Source organism: Corticium candelabrum, chromosome 6 (genome assembly GCF_963422355.1).
Source record: "Corticium candelabrum chromosome 6, ooCorCand1.1, whole genome shotgun sequence".
NCBI lineage: Eukaryota > Metazoa > Porifera > Homoscleromorpha > Homosclerophorida > Plakinidae > Corticium > Corticium candelabrum.
Window position 1 is genome coordinate 8,778,297 of NC_085090.1, and position 26,127 is coordinate 8,804,423.

At 40.3% G+C, this 26,127-nt stretch overlaps 3 protein-coding genes across 5 annotated transcripts; all 3 read right to left on the reverse strand.

Moving 5' to 3' along the window:
• Nucleotides 1–1,028: 1,028 nt before the first annotated feature.
• Nucleotides 1,029–11,879, reverse strand: LOC134181067 (dynamin-binding protein-like). The gene is made up of 19 exons (XM_062648266.1): nt 10,539–11,879; nt 10,165–10,266; nt 9,978–10,019; nt 8,841–8,946; nt 7,339–7,454; nt 7,077–7,161; nt 6,840–7,000; nt 6,675–6,783; nt 6,512–6,603; nt 6,391–6,446; nt 6,233–6,326; nt 5,726–5,831; nt 5,537–5,667; nt 5,245–5,349; nt 5,045–5,176; nt 4,826–4,987; nt 3,971–4,153; nt 2,637–2,912; nt 1,029–1,664 (listed from the first exon to the last, which is right to left on the reverse strand). The coding sequence occupies exons 1-19, from the start codon at nt 11,877–11,879 to the stop codon at nt 1,272–1,274; spliced, it is 3,792 nt and encodes a 1,263-aa protein (XP_062504250.1). The 3' UTR covers nt 1,029–1,271.
• Nucleotides 11,880–12,986: 1,107 nt separating this feature from the next.
• LOC134181068 (exosome complex component 10-like) lies at nt 12,987–26,122 on the reverse strand. 3 transcript variants are annotated; one of them, XM_062648267.1, is made up of 11 exons: nt 26,055–26,122; nt 24,547–24,683; nt 22,765–22,885; nt 22,300–22,710; nt 22,106–22,216; nt 14,799–14,942; nt 14,430–14,633; nt 14,112–14,258; nt 13,788–14,005; nt 13,379–13,724; nt 12,987–13,284 (listed from the first exon to the last, which is right to left on the reverse strand). In XM_062648267.1, the coding sequence occupies exons 1-11, from the start codon at nt 26,109–26,111 to the stop codon at nt 13,207–13,209; spliced, it is 1,974 nt and encodes a 657-aa protein (XP_062504251.1). In that variant the 5' UTR covers nt 26,112–26,122; the 3' UTR covers nt 12,987–13,206. The 3 variants fall into 3 exon arrangements, with proteins under 3 accessions (XP_062504251.1, XP_062504252.1, XP_062504253.1); XM_062648268.1 differs by having other exon boundaries at nt 12,988–13,284; nt 13,857–14,005; XM_062648269.1 differs by lacking the exons at nt 24,547–24,683; nt 26,055–26,122 and adding an exon at nt 24,234–24,359 and having other exon boundaries at nt 12,988–13,284.
• On the reverse strand, nt 19,028–19,705 carry LOC134181461 (uncharacterized). The gene has a single exon (XM_062648734.1). The coding sequence runs from the start codon at nt 19,499–19,501 to the stop codon at nt 19,028–19,030; it is 474 nt and encodes a 157-aa protein (XP_062504718.1). The 5' UTR covers nt 19,502–19,705.
• Nucleotides 26,123–26,127: the final 5 nt, after the last annotated feature.

The following is a 26,127-nucleotide window of genomic DNA, read 5'->3' on the forward strand; positions in this document are numbered from 1 at the left end:
CAAGATACTGTAGTGTAAAGATACATGTAGGTCTGTGGACATGTCACGTGCAATGTTTTGTTGCAAGGTCCCGGATATGCTGAATAAATTCGAATCGATAGAAATCGACACACTCCTCGTGTAGCGCTTGCGGCAGAAAACGTGTAGGTTAGATTCGGTGCAAATGCAATCAGAATTTGGAGAGAAACGAAAGCGCTAGAAGAGTAAGTTTCGTCGGCAAGAGATATTCGATCGCTCGAAGCTTTGCGAAGGACGACGATGCATACGGTCTACACGGGAGTAGTGTGGGCGTGTGTTCGAATGAACGGGAATGTGTAGCGTTTGCGTCATCGAGGAATTTTACGCGGGGGTCGACCCCTCGAGAGGGGACCTGGTGCATAATTTTTTAATTTTTTTACACAAACCTTCCTCTGTGTGTGCCGAGTGTGCGTGCCGATTTCGGTTGCGACCGGACAAAAGACGTGGCCCCCAAACGCGAACACACAGACAGACAGACAGACAGACAGACAGACAGGACAATTTGAGCTTTATATAGTAGATCTCTGTGGCGTGTTTATATATTTAAAATGCAAAGGTAACGTGTTGCTTTGTATTTTTAAAAAAGAACGAATAGAATGCAAACAATTTAATTAATATTAATAAGTAGTAACAAATGGATGAATATTAATTTTTTCCGTTTTGATTATTTCTGATATATTTTTAAATATATAAATATGTTAATATTAATTAGTAGTAATAGATAGAATGCAAACAATTTAATTAATATTAAAAAGTAGTAAGAAATGGATTAATGTTAATCAGTAGTAATAGATGGTTGCACAGTTTAATTGATATTAATCAGTAGCAACAGATGGATTAATATTAATCAGTAGAAATAGATGAAATGCAAACAATTTAATTACGTAATATTAATAAGTAGTAGCATGTTTGTATGCTAAACTTTTAGTGCATGTATTCTCCTCCTGGTCACTTGTAGTAAATGATATGAACAGCTGGTTATCACTCTACAATTTATATGACGCATTGAATTCAACAATAGCATTTAAATTAATTAACAATCCACCATTCCACACACATTGCGCAAATTTGTCTATGAACGTTAACGTCTCTAAAACAGTACAGTGTACATGCATACTCTACTACTCACGATCCAGCGCAAGTGGTTCTACTCAAAACCATTAGAATAGCTACACTTTCCAAAAATAAGAACAAGTGGATTACTAATTAATTAATTAATTCATTACTTAAGAAGCATAATTCGTGTACACTAATCAAAAGGCATGTTTTCTCGTGAGGTAAGAAGACGGTATGTAGCCTGATTGGCCTTCGATCTCACATAACCACCAATCTGGATTACCCTCAACATCATGTTGTTGTTGTACTCTTACATATTGTCCATCTCGAACACTCAGTTCACTGTCGTTGTCGCCATCAAAGTCGTACTCCACACAATATACGTCTTCGCCGAATGGGACGAGATAGGAAGCCGGAACAAAACCGTTCTTGTCGTCTAGTTGAATGAACCACCATTCACGTGATCCGGAATGATCGTTCTTTTGTTTGACAGTCACTACGTCACCTTCCCTCACTGATAACTCGCCATCACCACAAGCAGTGTATGAGAACTCAACACGGTATAGACAGTCACCGTCTGATGGGCAGTCCTGAAAAATAGAAATCAAACTAATATACAACATTGCCATCTAAAACAGTACACAAATACCTATTTTGTAAACAAAGTTGTGAACATTAAAAGCAACAATAGCATTACGAGTATATATACATACATACATACATACACATACATACATACACATACATACATACACATACATACATACATACACATACATACATACATACACATACATACATACATACATGCATAGACACACACACACACACACACACACACACACACACACACACACACACACACACACACACACACACACACACACACACATTTATCACTGGATCCAGAGGGGGTTCAGGGAGTTGAAACCCCCTCTTTTCCAATAGGCGTGGTTCAATAATTTCATTAGAAAAGAGAAAAATGAGTAATGCTATAAATAACTGCTAATGGTGAACCCCCTCTTTCAAAAATTCCTGGATCTGGCGCTGCAGTCGCAATGTTAAAGAAGGATACCCATGATGCAAGTGTTCCCATGCACTACAACAGAACACTACAGGCGTGGATCCAGAATTTACAGTAGGGGGGCAAAACCTCCCAGACTAGCCACGCCCATTTCTGACATTCAAGAAAAGACGATCCAAGTAAATATATTAATATCATCAAAACTCGTTTTCTTATGAGATTAATTGCTTTGCACGTGATTGTAAACAGCCTCACAGACAAAATTATTAGTGACACTGGCAGGCCTTTCAAGGTTAGCCGAGTGCATGTCACGAAGGCTAATGGGCTAGCTGGATGGCTGGGGAGCCGGCCCAGCGGGTCCCCAAAGAGATGCGTGTCTGGGATAATATGTTCCACTTCTTTCCTAATTCTTTATTAAGAAACCATGATATAACAAGTACATTGAATTACCTAGTAAAACAATCACATGTACACAGAAATATATATATATATATATATATATATATATATATATATATATCACATGAAATTGACTGACCTGAACATTGTCAGACAATGGAGATACGGCTCTTTGTGAGATGGGAGAGCTGGACAGCGATCTTGGAGACGTAGACAGAAGACGATTGTTGCCGATTCTAGCCGTTGATGCTTGTCTTATAGTCTTAGGAGACGACACTTTCCTTTGCTGCAAGTTTACTGAAGTTAGAAAGCCGTTTGGAATGCAGTGGCAAGAAACGAGTTTGTCACTTGCGGCTGCAAGTCGACTCAAATGATCACTCAACAAATCATCAGTGTTGCCATTTACAATGCCACACTAGAACATAAAAAATGTAAACAAAAAGTCTTGCAATCAACCAGACAAGACGTATCCATAACAGAGATCCACATCAGTTAATAAATAGTTAATAAAAAACGGATATGACATGTAGTTAACATAAACAGTTATTTACAAGCATGGATGCAAGATGTTCTGGAGATAAAGGCAGATGGCCAGGAGATGAATACCATGCACCCCGACTGCTTAGAAGGCAAGGCTGGCTACTTAAACATTTCCATTTGTAATGCTCTTCAGTCACTTTAAAACCACATGAAACCGGGAGCAGATGCACAAGCAAGAGAAGTAAAAAAGGACAGTTACTATGAGGCCATTAGTCATGGCTGCCGAAGGTCTTTTCTACTCTATAGGAGAAAAGACATAGTTACTAACCACGCCCCTTTTGGGAAAGAAATGGGCGTGGCTAGTGAGAGGAGTAGAAACCCTGGGATTTTAGACGCCTTTGGCATCAAGACACTACATGCCATATCATCAAAGGCATCAACAATAAGCTGTATTCACGGGGGGGGGAGGGGGGACTGGGACCTCCAAAATTTTTAGGGCATGGCCCACACTTTCTATTTGCTAATTTGTAAAAACTGATTGAATAGCTTGACTCTTGGACTTATCTAATGAGGTCCAATGCATGCATCTATATGTCTAGCCTGTCACACAGTACGACTTCTGGGAATTCGCATGTAGGAAACAGAAAACGTAAAAAAGTAGTAAAATTCAATAATATATGAATACATATACACATCTTCTGGACCACTTAACATTTATCTCCTCTATTGATTAATATCAATATCAAATATTAATATTAATATTAATTGGCCCCTTCAAAAATTTAGACCTGGCTATGCTGTTGCCTGCATGCAGCTAGAAGATGAAAAGGTTTTTTAGTTGAGACTTACCTGGGCGTAGGTAATGTGTTCAGTGTTGTAAGGGATACGTATTTGTTACTAAATAGAAAATATGGATGCGTCTGGTTGCTAGCATTCACGCTAACTGACTGTGACAGTGGTTATGCAACAGTAGATGCTCTGGCATCGCAATACCTGCATTAGTGGTTTTATGCTTTCGTCTGCAACAGCAATGTGTTGCCTATGAGAACGAATAAAGGCTGTGAGGCCGTGTTGGATGACTTTCACTCCAAAGGCGACAAACAACGGGAGATCCTCCAGTAGTTGCGTGTTAAGAGCTTCGTACATCCTTTCTGCCATCACCATCTCTTCCTTGTACTGAACAAAATTTAGTAAGACAAGAGATTAAAATATTATATCATAATGCTTGTTCGACAATGTTGACATAACAAACAATTAACACAACAATTGCACACACAGACACACACAGACAATGACACACACACACACACACACACACACACACACACACACACACACACACACACATGAACACACACATGCACACACACACACATGCACACACCACACACACACACACACACACACACACACACACACACACACACACACACACACACACACACAACTGACTTACAAAGTAGACTAAAGGCCTGTCCACACTAGACCAGAATGGATCGCGATCCGATCGGGATAGCGAGCGTCCACACTGCACTTTGAAAACGATACCTCCGCCTCATTTCGCTATCACGTGACTGATGACCGATGTGTATGTGGTTTCTTTGCTTGTAGAAAGCGTTGATACAGCGACGTAAGGTGAGCGAGAACAAAGACGGGTGAGGAGTGCTAGATGTTCCGACTACACGCGTAGCGTACGTGAAGGTAACGCCCACTATTTCTAATTGGATTCAACCGATCGCGATCGGATCGCGATCGAATCCACCTCGCGATGTGGATCGGACGGATCGCGATCCGATCGCGATCCAGTTGCCAGTGTGGACAGGCCTTAAGAGAACTAAAGAAACATACCTCTGCCACCTTTTCTTTGTTTTGTGTGTTAGACACTTTATTCTTCCAAGAATCGTAGTCTAACAGTTTGTCCTCTCTCTTCTCAATCAAGAACGTCGGAGATTCAAAAAGAGACTTCAGCTGTCTCAATGGAGTCAACACAAGACGATCCACCTGAACAACCTGCTCATCCAAAATCTTGTCAATCTCCAAAAGCTTTGTGTCAAGCAACAATATTACGTGCAATGAATTGAAATTTGTCAGCAATTTCTTATGAAAATCACTAAACTGAACGACAGCTGGTTCCGACGCTCTCTCACTGTAAAACTCACAGATAGCTTGACATGCAGTGACATGAGATTGATGCCATGACTAATGACAAGGACATATAAGAAAACATTGTAGTGGCTCGTATACACAACAAATATTGTGTGCACTACCTCAACAGATGACATGTAAACTGAAACGTTCTTGATCAAGTTGTTAGTCACAAACTCCAGTTCTCTAAATTGATTGTAAACTTGATTGAATTGTTCGTCTACCGTCTGGAAGAACAAGTAACTCAATATACGTGTCACTGCGCGCGCGCGCGCGTGTGTGTGTGTGGTGTTTGTGTGTGTGTGTGTGTGTGTGTGTGTGTGTGTGTGTGTGTGTGGTGTGTGTGTGAGTGTTTTCTGTTATCTCAACAACATGATCAGCTCATTCCCAGATCACATATAACAATTGCCTTACCCCAAGTGAGAAGCCAAGGCCCTGGCTAACCATCTGTCTAGCTCTTTGAGTTTTCTTCTTCCACGTGCGGAGATTCAACTTTCCAAATTTGGTCAGTAAACCATCAGTTTCTGACCTACGATAGTGCTGAACTAAAATACAAAATTGAAAATAAAGACTGAAACAGAATCAACTGAATTAGCAACTTACCAAGATCTTTTCGTCGTTTGCTTTCGTTGACTTCCTGTGCTACATCAGACATCAAGTCTGCTGCTTTTAGAAGTGAAGTTCTATCGGGATGGTCAGCCTCAGTGCACTGTCACACACATACATACGTAACGTACATATGTAAGACACAACCAGAAGCTGCACGATGACCTTGTACATGTATACATACCCATCAACACATACGACAGTCTTTATGTTTTTAAGTACCTTGGCAACCTCTTCTATTGTTTGTTACCTATCCACATGTCTGCTGTCTGTCTGTCTATTTGTCTGTCTGTTTGTCTGTCTATTTGTCTGTCTATTTGTCTGTCAATTAGTCAACCAGCTGCTACATGTTATGCCCCATTGCGGCATGCATAAACTACTGTTGTACACAAGGTCACCACCCATTCTCATTCTATTCAAGTATGTTTGTTTATAACAGCAGAATACAGCAAAATACGTGTCTGTACTTGCCAGAACGCCAATGGATTAGTGTAGACAACTCACCTTGATGAGTTCATTCAACAACAAAGGATACTTCAATATTCTCTGAACAGGCTTGATGAGAAGAGCTGATAATGGCCAACAAGTTAACTCGTCTCTATAGTAACATAACAGTCAATGCTATAACACCATCATATATCGATCTCTTTAAGAAACCTTACTTTACTAATAAAAGACATGCTGTAATGGCTTGTTGAATATCAGGCATGTCTACATACTACATAGAAACATAATACACTGCAATCCATGTTAACGTAATTTCATTAACAGAATACGCTTAACCTTTTCTAGTAGAGCAGATGCATCATCATTGTTGCAGCTATACTTGGAATAGACATCCAACAATCGCTCTGCTTTGTTAATAAAACATTCACCTGCATTGCAAAGACAAGGAGTTTGTAATAGCTACAACATGCATAGCTGCTTGTCATTGTGAAATACCAACCCAGCTTATCTTCGTGTTGTTTCTCAATTAAACAATTGAGGAAGTCCTGTGCTGTGTCCAGCACGTCTTTCAAGTTCCCAAACAAAGTCTCCACATCAAAACCATCGATCTGAAATAAAGCAGTAAGACATACAAAGATTTAGATGACTGCAGCTAATGCATTACCTCTAGGTTTTTCAGAGGAATTTGGATTTTGTTGTAGCCGACGTTAAGATCAGTGACGTGCTTTCTTTCTGTATCAATAAGTTCTGCAATAACTCTCACTCTGGTTCTCGCTCTCTTAGCAACAGCATCATCACAATCAAAAGAAATCAATGACGGTGAGTCTAGAGAAATATGAGACACACACTGAGATAACACAACAAACAAATGACAATATAATACAATAAACATTTGAACAACCTTCATGTGCCACTCTTTCTACATCAATTGCATCATCAGTTTCTGATGTGTTTGTCTCTGAATCAGCCGTAGCATAACTAGCAACCTAAATAAAAGTAAACGACTCATTTTTCTTGTGACTTCAATAACCGTAAAGCAACAAGTTGATACAACCACAACATGCAAGTCAACAATTGCAAGACATGAATAAAGAGAAAAGCCATCAATGGAAGAAGAAATACATGTAGCCTGACAACATCCATTCATTTACTGTTTCACATACACTGGAGCCTGCACAGTCACCAATCACCCAATTAGATTGTTGGTCACTGTCGTCTGAAAGAACAGCAGAAGGCAAACCAAATGCTGCATTGTCATCACATTCACATCTCTTCATTCCTATAACAAAATATCACCGTAAGTTATGATTTACTGCACTATACAATGCATGCCAGTAATATAAACAAGCTACAAGGTAAGAAGATCAGAGTTTACTAGCTAGCTAGCACACATAACTAAAAGATGAAACAATCTGCAACAAGTAAGAACACAAGACTGCTAAACAACAAACTAATAAATGTGTGAGTAACATTTGCTATTGATTACTACTGTAAATTACACAGAATTAAAGTTCCCCTCAAATAGAAGCCCACGTGCTTCAATTCAAGCAAATTTGAATTTCAGGTGCTTCAATTCAAGCAAATTTGAATTTCACGTGCTTCAATTCAAGCAAATTTGAATTTCACGTGCTTCAATTCAAGCAAATTTGAATTTCACGTGCTTCAATTCAAGCAAATTTGAATTTCACGTGCTTCAATTCAAGCAAATTTGAATTTGCTAGTTCTAATAGAAGGCTCCCTTTGAACAAAAGTCCACACTACCTGTTTCCAGAATTTATCAAGATTATTATTATAAGATTGATATTAACAGATTGATACTATTAAGATAGATATTATCAGATTAATATTACAAGAATAACCAGTGATATTGACAGTGTAAAGGATGCCCAAATGATGTGCATGAAAGAGGACAGTCTCGTCAGGAAATCACATTGCACCTCTACAAAGACCCAAGAAATGCAATCTGTTGAAGAAACTGCAGACAAATATGCTGTGGTGAAACTATTAGACAAAGAACAGCTGGCCATGTATGAAGACTCATCACACTCAGACTTTAGTCGCTTTCACGAGGATTTGTTGTAACATGAAACTTTACATAAGAGTAACTACAAGTAAAATTACTTGTTGCTAGGAGTACTTGCTATTGAAGCTTTACTCATGTAACGTTGCTATGTGTCATGCGCGCATAATCATAATCAAGTGCATCACAATACAAATGACAACCAAACAAATACAACAATAACAGATCTCAACTGTCACCAATTTTCTATATACGACATTCAGTTAACATCTCCATCACTCAGTTACACTACCAAGTTAGCAACCCAAAATGAGACGTTTCAAACATACAAGAATTACGCCTACTAAACAGTAACCAGACAATACAATATGCTCTACACCATTTACAGTCTTCCCATCTTTATTGTCTGCTAATGACCGATTAGTCACTGATATCCAAATACAAATACCAAGCAACACTAAAGCCTTGCCTACAGCACAAGTTGCCAGCAGGCTGACTACAAACCTGAGAAATTCCAGTTACTAGTAGACTTAGTTAACTATGTAGCAGACTATGTGTATGTTGACTTTCAAACACACCACACTGTATATGCACACATGTTACTTGCAACAACATATGATCACAATTTCATTGCCGTCCTCTTACCTTCTAGCTCTTTCAGGTCAGCTTTAAGATGTCGAATATTATCTTTACATTTTTGCATCTTCATACGAAGTGGTGGAGAGTCTGTGCTGCCATTACGACCAATGTGCTACCAGAACAATACTATTAGCATATTATGAACAGACGAATGCCAACACACAAACAGAAATTTTTTATGTGTGTGTGTGTCTACGGTAACAACGCTAGCTCAAGTAAATTGAACTTTGTACATGACAAGCATTGATAGTGTTGCATTATTCTGTCATACATATTTTTCACACACACACACACACACACACACACACACACACACACACACACACACACACACACACAATGGACAAATGTTAAGCCCTCCACGACTTTCGACGTCGACCTTGCGTTCAGTTGCGAAGATAGCTCCCTTGCCTCTAGAGACAGGGCCTCCATGCGCTACGTGGAGTCTTAGGGCCACTGACAATGGCGCAGCTCTGGGACTGGACACCAAGGCCCACACGTACCTGTCTGCTGCATGATGTTGCTGCCAAGCCAGCGATCTTGTCCACCCCAGTCAATGACCAGGTACTCATTTATACTCCTGAGTTGAGAGAAGAAAGGGGGGGTGAGTTTCTTGCTCGAGGAAACTGCGACAGTGTCGCCTCCACCAGGATCAAACCTTCAACCCTCATCACGGAATACAAGATCCCGGATGTCATCACCAACGCTCTACCAACTGCTCCACTGCACCCCCCACACAGACAGACAGACAGACAGACAGACAGACAGACAGACAGACAGACAGACAGACAGACAGACACACACACACACACACACACACACACACAGGGAGACACACACAAGGACACACACACACACACACACACACACACACACACACACACACACACACACACACACACACAGAAAGGCAAACAGACAAACACACACTCACAGACAGACAGACAGATAGACAGACAGACAGACAGATGGACGGACAGACAGACACACACACACACACACACACACACACACACACACACACACACACACACTCACAGACACACATACAGACAGATAGACATTTCAACAACTAAGTTAGTCATATTACAGCATCACTTTGCTGCTGCTGCTGTGGTGTATATTAATCTATCATCCACCCACCTTTAGAGTTGTTTCAATCGTAGTCACCATTTTCATCTCCAACTACAACAAACAAAGCAATAAGCAAATAAAACCAAGAAAAACGTCTGAATACATAAAGTTACAATTCACAACAAACTGCACAATAATAATCATAGAACTGTACAAATATGCAAACGCCCATCCATCACTCAACAATAGCACCAACCCTCAGTCTGTCATTAGCGTTCTTGATCTTCTGTTCGACATCCAATGGATCGATGACGCTGATACCAGAATCATGGCTTGACAATGAGTCACGATAACCAGGCTACAATAGAGACACAAAGTTAACATGTAGACTCATTTCTTCTTGCCTTCCATGCCCATACCATACGCATACATCCTCCCACCCATCCACCCTGTCCACTTATACCTATAGCTACCTACATGTTCTACCAACATGTTCACATATCAATCAATTCAGTGATAGGCCAGAGTCTAAAATGCCCATTTGCATCTGACTCAGAAGACACTTACGTACTTGTCTACCCCTGTAGACCAAGACTCTAGTTATACATATAACATCAATACACGACTAACTTTAGTTCGTGAAGGTGACAAGAAATGCTGCTCTCCATCATGTACTGCTGTAGATTCTTTGCTGACATTGCGTGGTCTTGGTACCGGCTTCACTTGAGATGAACATCTCACTGTATGTTGGGGACCATTAATATCAATCAATAACTCTGATGTCATTGACTGTGGCAACACAACTTGAGTTGATGGCCGTTGAGGAGCTGGTTTACTTGGTTTATAGTCAATCAGTGTTTCACTGCTGCTTGCAATACTATCATCTTGTTTACTGCCCGATCTCCAAGTGACAAGAGAAGAGGTGTGCATATGCATCACACTTTGTCTGGGTTTCTGTTTTACCTTCATAGTTGGCTTAGCAGCAACTGGTGGCTTAGGAGCAACTTTGGGTTTCGGTTTGATTATAGGTTTAGCTCTTGTAACATTTGCAAGTCCATTGGAAGTAAAATCATCTTTCATATTACAGACATGTAAAGATGAATGAAATCCATTCAACAGACTTTCTCCATTCGTTTGTGATGACACATGACTTGCCCCATTAATATCAAATGACAGAGTACGAGTAGATGACGACGTAGTGACATCATCCATTGTCATAGTAATAACAGGTGTTATTGATTGATATGGGCGTGGCTTAGGAGCTGGTTTGTCACATGAGACAATGCGAGGTCTTGGTTGAGGTTTGAGTGATTGTTTGACGAACAAATCATCCTTTGGAAAGTTAGCTGTGCTTGCATCAGTGATGACAGTGGATTTTGGAATAAATGCAGTGCGAGGCCGAGCCACTGGTTTCTTGCCATTACGTAAGGTAACACCAGACGACGAGTTAGTTTCAGTTCCTTTTTGTACTGTCACCAATGATCCTATCGGTTGTCTCATAAACTGATTTCTACTTGTTGTCAATGATACCTCTGGTTGTTGCATGAAATGTTTGTTGTTTGTATGTGAATTTACTGCATTTTTCTTTTCTACTTGTACGAATGATTTAGGAAATATTCCACACTTACCATTCAGTCTCCCTTCAAACCAGTCCTCGTTTACTTCTCTTACAACTACAATCAGTTCATCTACTTTGAATTTCAAGTCGCCCACCTTGTCTCCATTGAAATTAAACACAGCACGAACCATCATTTCCGGTTCAGCACCCGAAGAAGGAGCCCGGATGAGTGGAGTTGTGTGGTTGATTGGAAACACGCCCACTGCATTTCTCGTCTCCCCGCGGCTCCAGGTAGGATCAATTGTATCCAGGACTTTCACAATGTCACCGTCTTTTATAGTCAATTCATCCTTCCTAGCTGCAGTGAAAGGATATATGACTTTAACAAAGTTCTCTTCACTTTCTTCAGACATCGAGAGATAATTTACAAAACTCTTCTCAACTTTCACCTTCCAACACGTCTCTACAAATCTAGAACATCCGTTCAATATTAAAGCTGCTACTTGAAACGTGTGCAAGGCTGTGAAAGTACTCACCAACTTCTCTCAGCTACTCACAAACAGTCGTCACTGACCTACCCAATATCCCGGATATTAGGACGGGATGTCAATTTGGCACGCCGCCTAACCAACTATGTAGCTCACGTGACTCGAGTTCGCAGAAAAAACACCAAACGACTCTGGAACGACGCGTGTACTACGCCTGATTAGCGGATGTAGCAAAGCATTAAACACAGATAGTATTGTAGTCTACATTGGTGGTGGAGAAGGCACATTCATACAGAGAAATTAGAGGTAGTGAGAATTCAAGAGAACAGGAAGTGGAAATGGGTGCACACGTAAAACACATTCCCTTGCACAGGAAGTTGCTTGTAAGGTAGCCCATATATCTACGCACAACCGCTAAACGTTCGAGATCTAAATTGTAAACTCGCACTAGACCGACTGTCATTCTTGGTGGTACTCGTAATGGATATATCTACTAGACAAATATTTTTATAGTGTTGCTACATTGTATTACATTGCTACATTGCTACAGTATTACATTGCTACAGTATTACATTGCTACATTGCTGCAGTTACATTGCTACAGTGTACTGGTACAGTGAATTGCCACAATGTGCTACAGCGTACACTGCATTGCTACAGTGTGTATTGCTACAAGCGTATGTAAATTTCAATTAATTATAACTGCATAATAAAATTGCATTATTCTGTGTTAGGTCTGCTAACTATAATGCTACGTCTCCATGAAGTAAGTCTCTTCTGTGAAGGCTAGAATATTAAAGTTAGGATGTTGTTGATCAACGTTAACGTCTATTGAAATTTGGAAATTTCTATTTGTTTTGAAGTGCATATGACTAACCTGAATAATAATACTGACTTTAAGTTAGCTGATTATATACAATTAACGTATTTGAGTCGTTGATTGATTAATTTACGATGATATGTCATCCAAATTAGTTGATCTTTACCAGTGATGCATTGCTACTGTAAGATCTACTACAATACAGGATACTCTCAACTTTCCAAAAAATTGTGAGATTGTTGCCATAGTTACTGTAGCACATATGTAACTGTATACTACTACAGTAGTAGTGAAATTTTTTTAGACAATTCAGTATTGTCAATAACATTGTAGCACAGTCTATTTTAGTAACTAAAGACTATTGTACAGTACATTAGTAGCAAGTGTTGTAGTTACATTATCGTCTGTACACTTGTGTGCATCGATTAACTGCTACATTGGTTTCAAGGGACTCACAAATGATGCTTCAATTTCTAATGCTAGTCGCTTGCTTGCTGATACAATAATATCCTGCAACACAACAGGCAGCAGTTAGAGAGACTCACAAGTGTGAGAATTAAAATGAGATCCAAACAAGATAACAAAATAACACGCAGACACTGACCGTTTCCTCAAACACAGTGTGTATTGGCAAAGCCAACTGAATAGCAGGACCACTGCTGATCAACCCATGGCTCATCCATCTAACTGGTTGTTCATCATTCAGTACGTTCTTTCTTCCTCCTGAATCTCCTCCCTCGTTTGAACCGTCTGTTGCATCCACACCTTGTCTATCTTCTGTAGTCTTAGCAGCTCCAGTTGTGTGACGTGATTGTTGTATGAGACGATGAATTTCTTGGACATGTTGTCTGACAAGTGGAGGGATAGGTGCACAACATGCCAACACTCCTTGAACTTCACGAGGAGAAACTTCACTGATGTGAAGCAACATGTGGTTGGGAAGAACGTAACTACAACCAGAAAGTCATTGCAGAAAAGTTATAACATCACCTTAAAACAACAAATAAACTAACAGAAAACACAGTGCAGACTCAAACAGACGGACAGACAGACAGACAGATGTAGACAGATATAAGAGTTGCCTCGGGCTTTCATCTTCATCTCTAGCCACTCTATCTCTCCAAGCATACAACGACTGGAACACTTTCTGTTGCTGATCGTTCAGTGGCCTTCGAAGTTTGTAATACAATTTCAAATGTGATGTATCATTCAATAAAGGTTTCTCATACACCTACCAAAACATGTACAGTAAATGTGTGCAACAGTAACCAAACAAAAATTGTGTTCTTTATCAATGTCACACAATAGTAAACTGTACAGCGTTTCTGCCTTTATACCTGCAATGCTACTTGCTTGCTGTTCCCAATTACTGCCATCAGGAGATTGGATCCAACAGTCAAACTCTTCTCTATCAATTCATTTTTCATCTTGTCATACACGTACAGTAGATAGTGAGTGTCAGCTCTTGCATATTCAATCATGTCCTAAATGAATGACACTTATAGATGTGAGTGACGTCTATTTGATCTATTGATTAAAAATGACTGTGGTAACGACCAAATGTTTTTGTATTGTTTGTTGTCTCTTATGATGTAATATATTTTGAGTGTGTGTGTGTGTGTGTGTGTGTGCACGTGTGTGAACAATGCCTATACCTCTGGCAAAGGTCGTATTCTCCAATCAGCCAGTTGGAACTGCTTGTCTGCATCAACATTGCAGTAATGATGCAACAGAAATGCAAGAGAATGCCTCGCCAATTGAAGTGAACAAGCTGCTTGATGTGTGTCAAACAAATTGACAATGTAAAGGCTAAAGTCACGTTGCAGCCACAGCACGTCATGGTCAGCACCATGAAACACCTGTAATTCACACAAAACACACACACACACACACAACTACAGCCTCGTGTGTCACACAAAAGCAAAAAGAACTTTGACAATCTACAACAAAGTTTGAGCCATGCTAGCAACTACGTCAACATATAACCTGCAGTTGACAAAGAACAACACATGTACAGTACGTACCTTGACAATAGCTGGATTAGTAAAGACGTTAAGCAGCAAATTGATATGTGACCTCAGCTCTAGAACATCAATGAGGTAATCCGCTGATCGAGTTGAAATTTGCATCAAACAAGTGATGCCTTGAAACGTTCGATAAGCATGATGCTAAACAATACATACATACATATATACATACCTGGTACACACACACACACACACACACACACACACACACACACACACACACACACACACACACACACACACACACTGATACATACATACATACCTGGTACATACATACATACATACTTTTTTCTGTTTTATTTCGGAGTTGTTACAACTCCTAATAAAAATGATACAAAACATTCACACAATACTATTACCAATTAAGCCAAGACCTAAAGTAGTACACTACTAATTTCCAGTGTGCCCCGCAACCCGTGCCAGAGGGTCCAAAAATCATGGAAATCTTGCAGTACCCTCTGCCCACGTCCAATCCAGTCTAATGTTTTGTTTAAGTTTCCACTTAAAGCAGGCCATAATGGATCTCGGTGGCAGTTTTCTCCTTTGCGTCCAGAATGTTGTTATGAGAATTACAAAATATTTCTGCACTTTTTCCTTGTGGAGCAGTAGATTGAAGATATGGCTGTTCTGATTCACAAATGTCATAATGCTGCTGGTTTCCAGCAAAGTCAAAGCGCTGCATAAAATGGTTTTCCATATGATGCACGTGCCAAAAGCATGTTCCATTGTGTCTTCCTGTGCATGACAAGCTGGACAAGCTGGACAAGTTGGCGAATATCAAGTGCCCACCTGTAGAGATTTGCTTGAGTTGGAAGCACTCTATGAAGTAGTCTCCATAGAATGTCTTTGTTGACAGTGTCTAGAAAACAGTTTTGAGGTAATTTCCACAGAATTTGCCATTTTTTCAATTAACGTTCATGGAAATTGTCTTCCCAAGCTTTTTCCCCAATTGGTGTTTCTATGTATGCCAGCACTAATCTGTGATACACCGTACGAGTGACTGCATCCTTCAGTGGTATTGGTTGGTCAGAACCATTAAAGAGACAGAGAGCATTGACCCAATGTGCTTGTTTGTTTACAAGCTGACCTTCTCGCAGTGGAAGCTGGTGCCAGTGTTCTGGAATTGCCTTCACTATTTCTGCGTATAATTTGCTGCTTTAGTCCTTGGGTTGGGAGATGGTCTGCAGTAAACATCTCCAACTGTGCTGTAGTGGCATTTTGCCAAAGAAGGAGTGTACACAGGCAAACCTTGATCATTAGTAATGAGAGGATTACCCCATAAATGTTCAGAGCAACAGTCATCGTAGGTTTTCGGTGGAACTGGTTGGCATCCGCCAGTGTGGCGTTGCCACAAGCGTAACAGTTGTCTAAAGAAAGGTGATACTTTTGCTATGTTCCCATGGTCGTATTTCCATCCAGAGGCTGCAAAAATTGCCAATCCCATATTGTACTGACCACTCGCAACATTCAGATCCTCTTTCACTAAACATTTCCATGCTGCTCTGTTTGTTGGTTCAAAAAGGCGTCTGAGTGTTTGTAGGTGTAACGCCGCTATTCTAGAGGGTAGGTGTGGCATGTTCAAGCCTCCACATTTGTTCCTGATATACAGACTGGTCTTCTAACTGCTGGGGTGCCTCTTCTCCAGAGAAAACTCCAGACAGTGTCTTCTACTTCACCACGTGTAGCTTTGGGCATAGTGAAAGAATGTGCCGAATAGTAAATTTTTGTCAGAGCGTGCAAGTTGAGGACCTTCGCTCTGCCAAATATTGATAGGTGCCGTCTGGTCCACTTATGAAGATTATTTTGTAATTTCTGGATTGCGACCGACCAGTTTTTCCTCACTGAGTCGTTGTAAGACAAACAGTAAAACAGACCTAAAATCTTTAGTTCAGTAGTTTGCCATTTGATTTCTAATGGACTGTCCATGCTGTTAGCCATTGCCCACGCCATAGTCCAACAGATTTAAGCCTATTGAGCTTGGCCCCGCTAGCTTCTTCATAAAGTGACAACTGTTTGTCTAATTCACCAAAGGATATGTTATCGCAGACAATGTCATATCGTCCGCATAGCAAGTTAACTTTATTGTCTCACGATCCGCATCACTGAAGGTTGGAATTCCTCATATAGAAGGGTTTTGTCAAATAGCAGCCGCCAGAGGTTCCAAACTCAGAGCATACAACATCAGAGATAGCGGACACCCTTGACGAACTCCTCTTCCCAGCTTAATACGACTAGTCAACTGTCCATTAACACTAATGTGGCTACCGATATTGTCATACAGGATTTTTATCCAACTACAAAAGGTTTCGCCAAAACCAAAGGTCAATAAACTTTTGCAAGGTATTGCCAACTGACACAATTGAAAGCCTTCATTTGGTCTAGAGATATTATTGCTGCGTCTTGGCTTGTCTTCTCGCAAAAATGAACGACATCTCGCACAGTGGCACAATTGTCATGCATGTACTCCTACCGAGTATAGTACAGGTTTGGTCTGAGTGAATGACCTGTCCCAGTACCTTTTTCAGTCTGTTTGCCAAAACTCTTGCTATTAGTTTATAATCAACGTTGAGAAGACTGAACGGTCGCCAGTTGGTCAACTTGCTGATGTCTCCCTTGCTTTGGAATGAGTCTGATGATTCCCGTTCTCATAGACGAAGACATTCGTCTGGACTCGTACATTTCAGTGACGACATCAAAGAAGTCCTGTGACAGTAAAGACCAGAAAGTCCAGTAAAATTCTGTAGTCATACCGTCTAGACCTGGAGATTTGTTTGTTTTCATCTCTTTGAGAGCAGCAGTAAGTTCCTCGATCTGTAATGGACAGTCACAATTATCTCTGTCTGATGCCGATAGTTGACGGTCGATTGCTGAGACCATGTGTTCACAAGCTTCATTGCTAATTGCCTTCTCTTGGTATAGATTACTGTAGTAATCATGTACAACCTGTAGAATGTTGGGTTGGTCTGAAACTTCTACTCCATCATGTGTTAGGTAAGAAATGTAGTTTTTCTCTCCTTTAATTTCTTGGAAGTCACAAAGAACTTCTTCATGTCTCTCCTGAATCCACCCATTGAGCTCTACTGTATATTTGAGCACCTCTTATGTTCTCTCTTTCATATTGTCGTATGCGTTCTCTAAAGAAATCTATTTTGGATATGGCAGACGTGTTACCTAATTGTAATTCTTCCTGGGCACGTTGCATGGATCGTTCAAGTCTTGTCTCAGTTTTGAGAATCTGCCGCTGACATCTTTTGCCATACTGTTGAGAAATATCTTTAATTTTTGCTTTGCCAGCATCCTACCACTCAGTCAAGAAAGAAAATCGTTATTTCTGGTATTTCTAGTGAGACCAGAAGGCCACTATGCGTCGTCTGAATGATTTTTCTGTCAAAAGTGTTGAATTAAACTTCCAATATCTACGACCATATGATTTCCCCATTTGTACACTGATTCTCACTGACACTCCAAATGATCACTAAATGCAGAGCTAAGTACAGAAGTACTTTTATGTCTGTAGAGTTGATGAAACCAAGAACATATCTAGACATGCAGCAGTTTCGATATGAGTTCTCGTCCAGTTGTATCCCGAGCCATCAGGGTGTTGTTTCCGATAAATATCTATTAGATTGAGTTTTGCAATGACGTCCTGTAAAGCTTTCGTGTCACTTGATCTCTGATTTAGCCGAGCTTTCGATTTCCGATCTTTGCTTGGATTAATGACACAGTTGAAGTCTCCACAAATGTTACAGTTTCTTTCTGAAGTCATCAGCCCACTGACCTTATTACAGAAATCTCTACGGTTAGTTGGAATGGTTGAAGCATATATGGTCAACAGATCAAATTCTGTCTTACCATAAGTGAGTCTGAGCAAAAGGTACCTGCCATCTGTGTCTGTAGCTAAGCATTGACATCTCAGCTGTGGTTGTTGTTTTATAATTACAGAGATACCACACAAGAATGATTGCTGCCGTATACATGAAAAACGGTGTGCTGTGAAAATTCTGATTGCCAATTACTATTGTTTGGCATTGTACATGTCTCCTGCAAACACAAAATATCTATCTGTTGTCTTGACATCCATTCTGCAATTCGCATTCTTTAATGAGATTGGTCATTCCTTGAACATTTTGCGTGACGATATTTAACTCTGTCATTGTGATTTACGGTTTGAATCAGAAGAACAAGAAAGAAAACAAAAATCAACACAAATAGTTATCAGAAACTCAACTTGATTGGGTGTCTCCAGTCACCACACTCTCAGAGATCTGCTCGATCACTGTAGTTTCAGTCATTTGTTGTGACTCACTGTGCTGCTCATTTGTTGTTGTTGCAGTTTTTTTCTTCTTTTTCTTCTGTCTTTGTTTCTTTGGAGATTCTGGTGCTGTACAGAGATTTGTCTGTTCAGTTGGACTTCTGCCTCTCTTCCTTGTGCTGATGTCGTGTCCACTCTGATGTTGTATTCCTTCATCTACTGTTGATACGTCTTGTTCATTATCCGTGTTACGTGCTGATTCTGTGATATCAGAGTAAATAGCGTCATCCGCCCAACCATCTGTGGTCCAGGTGTTGTCGTCTTCTGCTTGTGAGTTGTCAGAAAGATGTGGATTGACAGGTGTTGAAGATTCTGTGGTAACAGGATGGTGATTGGTAGTGATTCCTGAATCAATGTTGGCATTGTTTGGACATGTACAATACATGTGCCCCTCTCTTCCACATTTATAATAATGTCGAAAAGTAGGTGAATGAGGACAATCCTTGATGTGATGGACAGAGGAATCACACCTGTAACATTTATTAGGTTGCCCCGCATATCGCACATAGAATCTTATAAGGTATCTTCCCACTTGGTAAGATGTTGGAAATGTACCTTCTGGGTTTACAACTGTAAACACTTGCACACCCGTTTCAATGGAAGGTGCAAATGAGTAACATCTTCTGTGCACCTTAATATAGCCTGTCCATATCTACTGAGTACACTTTGATAGTGGAATCCGGCATTTCGTAGGGAAGTTTACACGTTACCAATGCTGGTGGATTGTTTGGTTGAATCCTGGATAATGAGGTACACATTGATAGTGCCGTCCACCGATGTCTAATCCATAACTCAAAATTAGGTCTTTTGCGGTTTCTGATCTAAACGTGATTTGGAAACAATGGCGCATTGTTTGGGTCACACACATCACTTCTCTCTCCTCTACTTCATTTGTCAGGCTTGTAATGACATCCTTAGTTGAAACCTGTTCCTCACACACTAATCGTGACTGAAAGAGGACGGTGTAGAAACCCTGCCATCGTCGTCACAGCAAGCGAGAGACCAAAGCTTTCAGAATTGCTGCAGAGTGACAAGGGTAGTTACACTAAGATTAGTAGTGACCACTGAAAGCAAAGAAGAGCTTGAACAGTGGTTCTAATCGCAGAAAATTGAAAGGTTGGTGGAGCTTCACGTCAAACGTGGCAGCCACAATGGCCTCACAATACATTTTTTTACAAGGACCCTTAGGCCCAGATTACTACTAAGTACTTGCTACGACACTTTCTACAATACTTTCTACAATACTAGTATACAATTGAAACACTATCAGCAGTCCCTGTCTGTATGTCACTTCTTTGCTCCGGAGAGAGAGGCAATTGTATGTTAGTTCCTTGCCCAAGGGAACTTATGTATGTGGCTCTGCCGCACTTGAACTCTGACCCAACTGCACACTCTAACCAATTGAGCCACATACATTCATACATTTTATTTGTACATACGTACATACAAGAGCCCCTAAGGCCCAGGTTCGATACTGTAATCACTATTCTGCAATCTAACACTACTGTATCAGAAGTCACTATCAGAAGTCACTATCAGAAGTCACTATGATGTACTTCACACTTGCTGTACTTGCTGTAGATACTTGCTGTAGACAGAAACTGACACTCCGGAGAGAGAGGCAATTGTATGTTAGTTCCTTGCCCAAGGAAATTTATGTATGTGGCCCTCCCGCACTCAAACTCTGACCCGAAGGTCCCGATGTTGCCAATCTCCAACTGCACACTCTAACCAATTGAGCCACATACATACATACATACATACATGAGTTTTGAGTTAATGCAAACATTTCAGTAAACACAAACAATGTCTGTTTGCTTGTCTGCCAGTCTACGCCACCTACAAACCTGTTGACTTGCAAATAGTCCACATAACCGGAAGCAAAAAGTTTGCAATACATTAATCTGCACGACTAAATTACATCACATGATCCTAGACTAACCAATCCACTCAAACACCGATTAATTACTAATCTAGCAGTTGGACTCAATGCTGATTGTCAGTAGACACAAACATGTGTGACTCATGTATTTATTTATGCCTTTTGTGTAGTGTGTGAGTGTATGTTTGTGTGAGTCTATTCCATTAGATTCAGTAGTCCCAAGAGTGAGAAATTGTACACACAAGTCTGCCTTCACACAGGAAGTAATGGATGAATATGCATCAACAATCAGATGTAATCCAATCAACATGTGTGGGTTCAAAGTTCACACATAAATCAACTCTTCTGTCTAAGACTAAAACGTTGTGGGCATTATAAGCTGCACCTTACGATAATCGTTTTAACTACAGCAGTCCTCTACCTTTTGTGCATGCCTTCAATGCTTGTAATTATGTTAAGAGCTGTATGCAAAAAAATGCCTCATTCTGAGACAATAACTATTTCTAAGAGGCACTTGGTTAATCTTGAACTTACAGGCACTTGAGTCATTACACCTGCAGAGCATATACATCCAAAAATCCTAGCAAAAAACTTTCAATTGGATGCATGCATGCATATGGACGACTACAAAAGAAGAAAACCTAAAGGCAATCGACAAGTCGTTTGTTGTTACCAGGGATTGTGAAGGAAAGCAAAAGTAATCAATTTCAAAGTGTGGACGTTCAGAAGACTATAGTATCCAACCTGTTTTTGCTCTCCATATTCTTCCAACAATGAGGCATACTTGTTGTCCACAAAAAATGACTGTTCTTGTTGTGAAGACAAAGTTGAGAAACATGACGTGGTATTTGTAAGTGCTAGAACTGGCAATGGTGCATTATCTTATATTACAAGTAGCTGCAGTCTTTGCAAAACACCATTTACCTAAGTAGTTAGTAGCACCTTAATTGAGTTACCAGACTAATACCTCAAGTTTGTTATTATTTTAGCAAACAAGCCATACAATTATATGTAGGAACACTAAGTGATGAAAATCCCTCAGTCATTTGCCTTCGATCTTTAGTCGTTGCCTAACTACTAGAGTAAATTACAGTTACTTATTCTTACCTCTAAATCTACAGCAATTTCTCTTTCTTTCAGTAAAATTGAATTTAGGTCACTGAGTTGATCGAGTGTGTTCACAACAGTAAGACGAGTTTCTTCCATTGAAGAATACGCCTACAAAGACAAGAACGTATAATACGAAATAATCATGGCAACTGCATTGATGTTTGTTAACACCGTCATAACATGCAACTAACCGTAATCTCAACCGGCTGTAACTCTCTTTCACTTGGTCTGAACGCCCTTATTTCGTGTTCATACGGATGAATTGTACTCTCGTAGATTCTTGTGCTCTCACCACCTCCTGCTTCTCTGGCTTGCCTCACAAATTGATCAATAAATGCATCTTTTCCCTCTTCCTGATCTCTTGCTACACTATTTGGTCGGTGTGTCAGACGATGAATAAACGGTGTATTTGAGTTGTCAATTGTATCTTTAAATTTGAGTTGAGGTCGTGTTATGTTCCTTGCATGCATTACTCTTATGTGACGTTTTTCTCTACTATCACGATTCCAAGATGCAGTATGTGTCTTTGTGTGTGATGTAGACTGTTTTATAACAGGCTCACGAGTTGGTGCTACTCCACTCAATTCATCTAGACAACAGCTCTACACAACGATTTATGTTACAAAATTTACAAGAAAAGCTGGTGAGCTACTGACCAGTCTGTCTATCATCTGGTCATTGACTTCAACCAGCCAATCAGTTAATTCATCAACTTCAATGTCTTTAGCACTCCAACGTGAAAACGGAAGACCTTCATGTTTGGACAACAACGTCAACCTGTAATACACAAAACCCCAATGAGACGATGTATACGCAAATGACTATAAACTACATGTACCTCATATTACAGCAAAACACTAAATGGTTATAACTTGTGTGTGTGTGTGTGTGTGTGTGTGTGTGTGTGTGTGTGTGTGTGTGTGTGTGTGTGTGTGTGTGTGAAAGCCCTCTCACTGAACCCTCCAAGAGGGTACCCCACGGGACCTTGTATTTCTGGTAGTTCCCTTGCCCGGGGGAGGAAATACATGCTAACTTCAACCTTCGGCAAGTTGAAGATGGTGAGAGGCTAGGGTGTGCTAGCCTAGCAAGCTGGTCACTTAAAACATATGTTGCTACTAAACGCTGCCATCTGCTACGCATGAGTGACAATCGTACCCAAAAACAACTACTTCGCAGCAGACTTAGTAATGCAACAAGACCAACACATGGGCCTAAACAGAGATGGATAGATGTTGTCACGAGACCTCAGATCATTACATATCAGTCTTCGTGATGCTGATGATCGTGCTGCTTGGAGAAGCACTATTACGCTGCGTTGCCAAAACCCATAGTTGGTATGGTGGAATCAAGGTTCAAGGTGTGTGTGTGTGTGTGTGTGTGTGTGTGTGTGTGTGTGTGTGTGTGTGTGTGTGTGTGTGTGTGTAATTGAGAACTAGAAAAATGACGAGAAACAGATGTGTTTTCCAGCAGCATAATTTCCAATCTTTGTGTCTCCAATAGCCATTGTATTTGATCTATTTCTCGCATGTAGAAGTTTCTTGACATTCTGGATTATCATCTTTACTGTCATTTACCTCCCTGCTGGTAGGCTGTAGGATAGATACAGTACGTACAACTAAAGCTACGTCTGAGGTTTTGTCTGCCTTTTTAGGTACGTCTACAGTACATTGCCCTAAGAAGAGAAGGGAGAGAAAGAAAAAACAACAGAAGGCAGTGGCAAAAGAAGGAGTAACATATGGGGCGGGGCAATTTTGATAATTACAGCTAGTGCTAGATGTGTAGGTTGTTAGGAATTATAAAATATTTATAAAATCAGAAGTTACAGAAAGTGTGTGTAAAAAATTATCTAAATTCAGTGAATTGTGTCTAGATCAGCTGGTAGCAAACTTGTTGTGTAAGCGTGTAGAGTAGTATAGTCACTTGGACGATATTGGAACCAGAGACGTCAACCTGAGTCCTGGAATGGGGACCCTTCCACACATTTTGCTTCATATCTCGCCTCACTGCAACTGAAAAATCATCAATTTGGTAACATGCTAACTTGGATGTACCAGGAACGTGTTCGCTGCGATACGAGAGTCAGCCGTTAGGTAAATAATTGTAACCAAATTTTGAATTTACGGACATTCTCATCTGCGTAGTTGCCGTTATCCAAGTCGTAGAATGCCAAAATCCACGTGAAGTAGTCGAAAACAACCTGCTGGACAACATTGTTCACTAGCGCGTTCTAACGACATCCGGGAGATTTTAGCGGGAATTTTGAAATACATGACCTGATCACGCCTTAACAGCAGCTGAGCTAGCACATGTAGTTGATATCATCACGTCTTCCTATGCCAAAACGTTGGTGGATCTTGTATTTTGTATTAGTGGTGCTTAACAAAATCGCCAATTTGCCAAAGTAAATTCCCTGCCAATCTTATATGATAAATCAATACATTTTGAGTATTTTCCCGGTATGATGTTGTGTAAAGGCTTGAAAGCCATCAATTGTACTGTAGAAATCATGATCATCTCCAGCAGCTGGAAGACCGTTGGAACACCTTGTGGTGTCCGACACACACTGCAAAAGAGTCTATACCACAAACAATTAAATAAATTCATGAATGAAAAGATAACAACTAACAGTACAGATAACAACCAACAGTAAGTGTATCTAGCCTATGGGTGTGCATGTGTGTTTGTCGTATTATAATATATTCTTATTTTAACTTGCAACACAATGATATTACAGAAAACTGTAATACGTACCCTAGCTGAAAAAAAGAATTGTGTGTGTGTGTGTGTGTGTGTGTGTGTGTGTGTGTGTGTGTGGGAGTGTGCACATGCGCGTGATTCGTGTGATTTTGTGCGATCGCAGCTCATCCTACAATTAAGTTCCACACATAAGTTTTCCCTTGCGCATACTCAATACCAAAACACATACTAGCCTCACGTGGAAGGTGCACTGGCTCATGACCAACCCAGACAACACCAGCTAAGACGTGTCAGCTAATGTCTTTGCTTCGTCTAACTTTATTAATAAACAATTTCAAGCACGAATCTTCACAAGACAGGGTAATGTTTGTGCCACCTCAGGCCCTCCTGTATATCTGCTACTGGTAGCTCATCCACCACTGACATAACAGCTTGTTGCATGCCAACAGAGAGGTAGATGAAGAGGATTTGTTATCGTACAAATTAATTCCGCACTAAAACTGATGTCCACCGAGATTGCACGACGACTTTACTCCACGCAATGTTCTTCTTTCAAGGTATTAGTCATCTCCAACAACACTTACATCTGTTGCATTCTCTCTATCAGTCTACCTTCAAACTATACGTCTAATTTGTCTTGTTCTTCTTCTCTCCATCATCTATCTACTAAAATGTTCCAAAAAAGCCAAAACAAATTCGTGTTGAACTCGACTCTATGCTCATATTTGGCTCAAGCTCCATTCTTTTCAATCACTTCTCTTTTCTGCAATATTTCCCTACTTTCCTTTTCATCTGTCAAAGGCATCCACACTGCATACATGTGTTATGAAAATGTCAACATAACCTGACAGTCGTATCTGACCACATTATATTAACTGTAGTCACTCAGTTTGTCACTGTCATTGCAGTATATCTCAATTTTCTAAAGTCTACAATCTAATCTTAACCATTCTGACCTTGCAGTACACCACAATACCAAACATGAGTCCAAAAACCCTCAATAGTAGGGACACAAACCGTGTAGTTAATTAGTCAATCTAAATAATTAATTAATATCAACACACTCACAGGCACGACAACCAGATGAAACAACGTACAATTAGAGGCATACGTTTCACAAACAGATAAGATCCTGGACATGCACAGGAGAGCGAGCGAGTAAAAATGTTTCAATTATCAATTAAACTAACGAACATTGTAATTACTTGATGAGCAAGAGCAGCAGCAGACACAACAAGTTCCTACTCACCCGGCAGTACTGTTGCACGTCTCCAAATTCTGAGAGAAAGTTGGTGACGCCGTCCATGTTGTAATCACGTGAT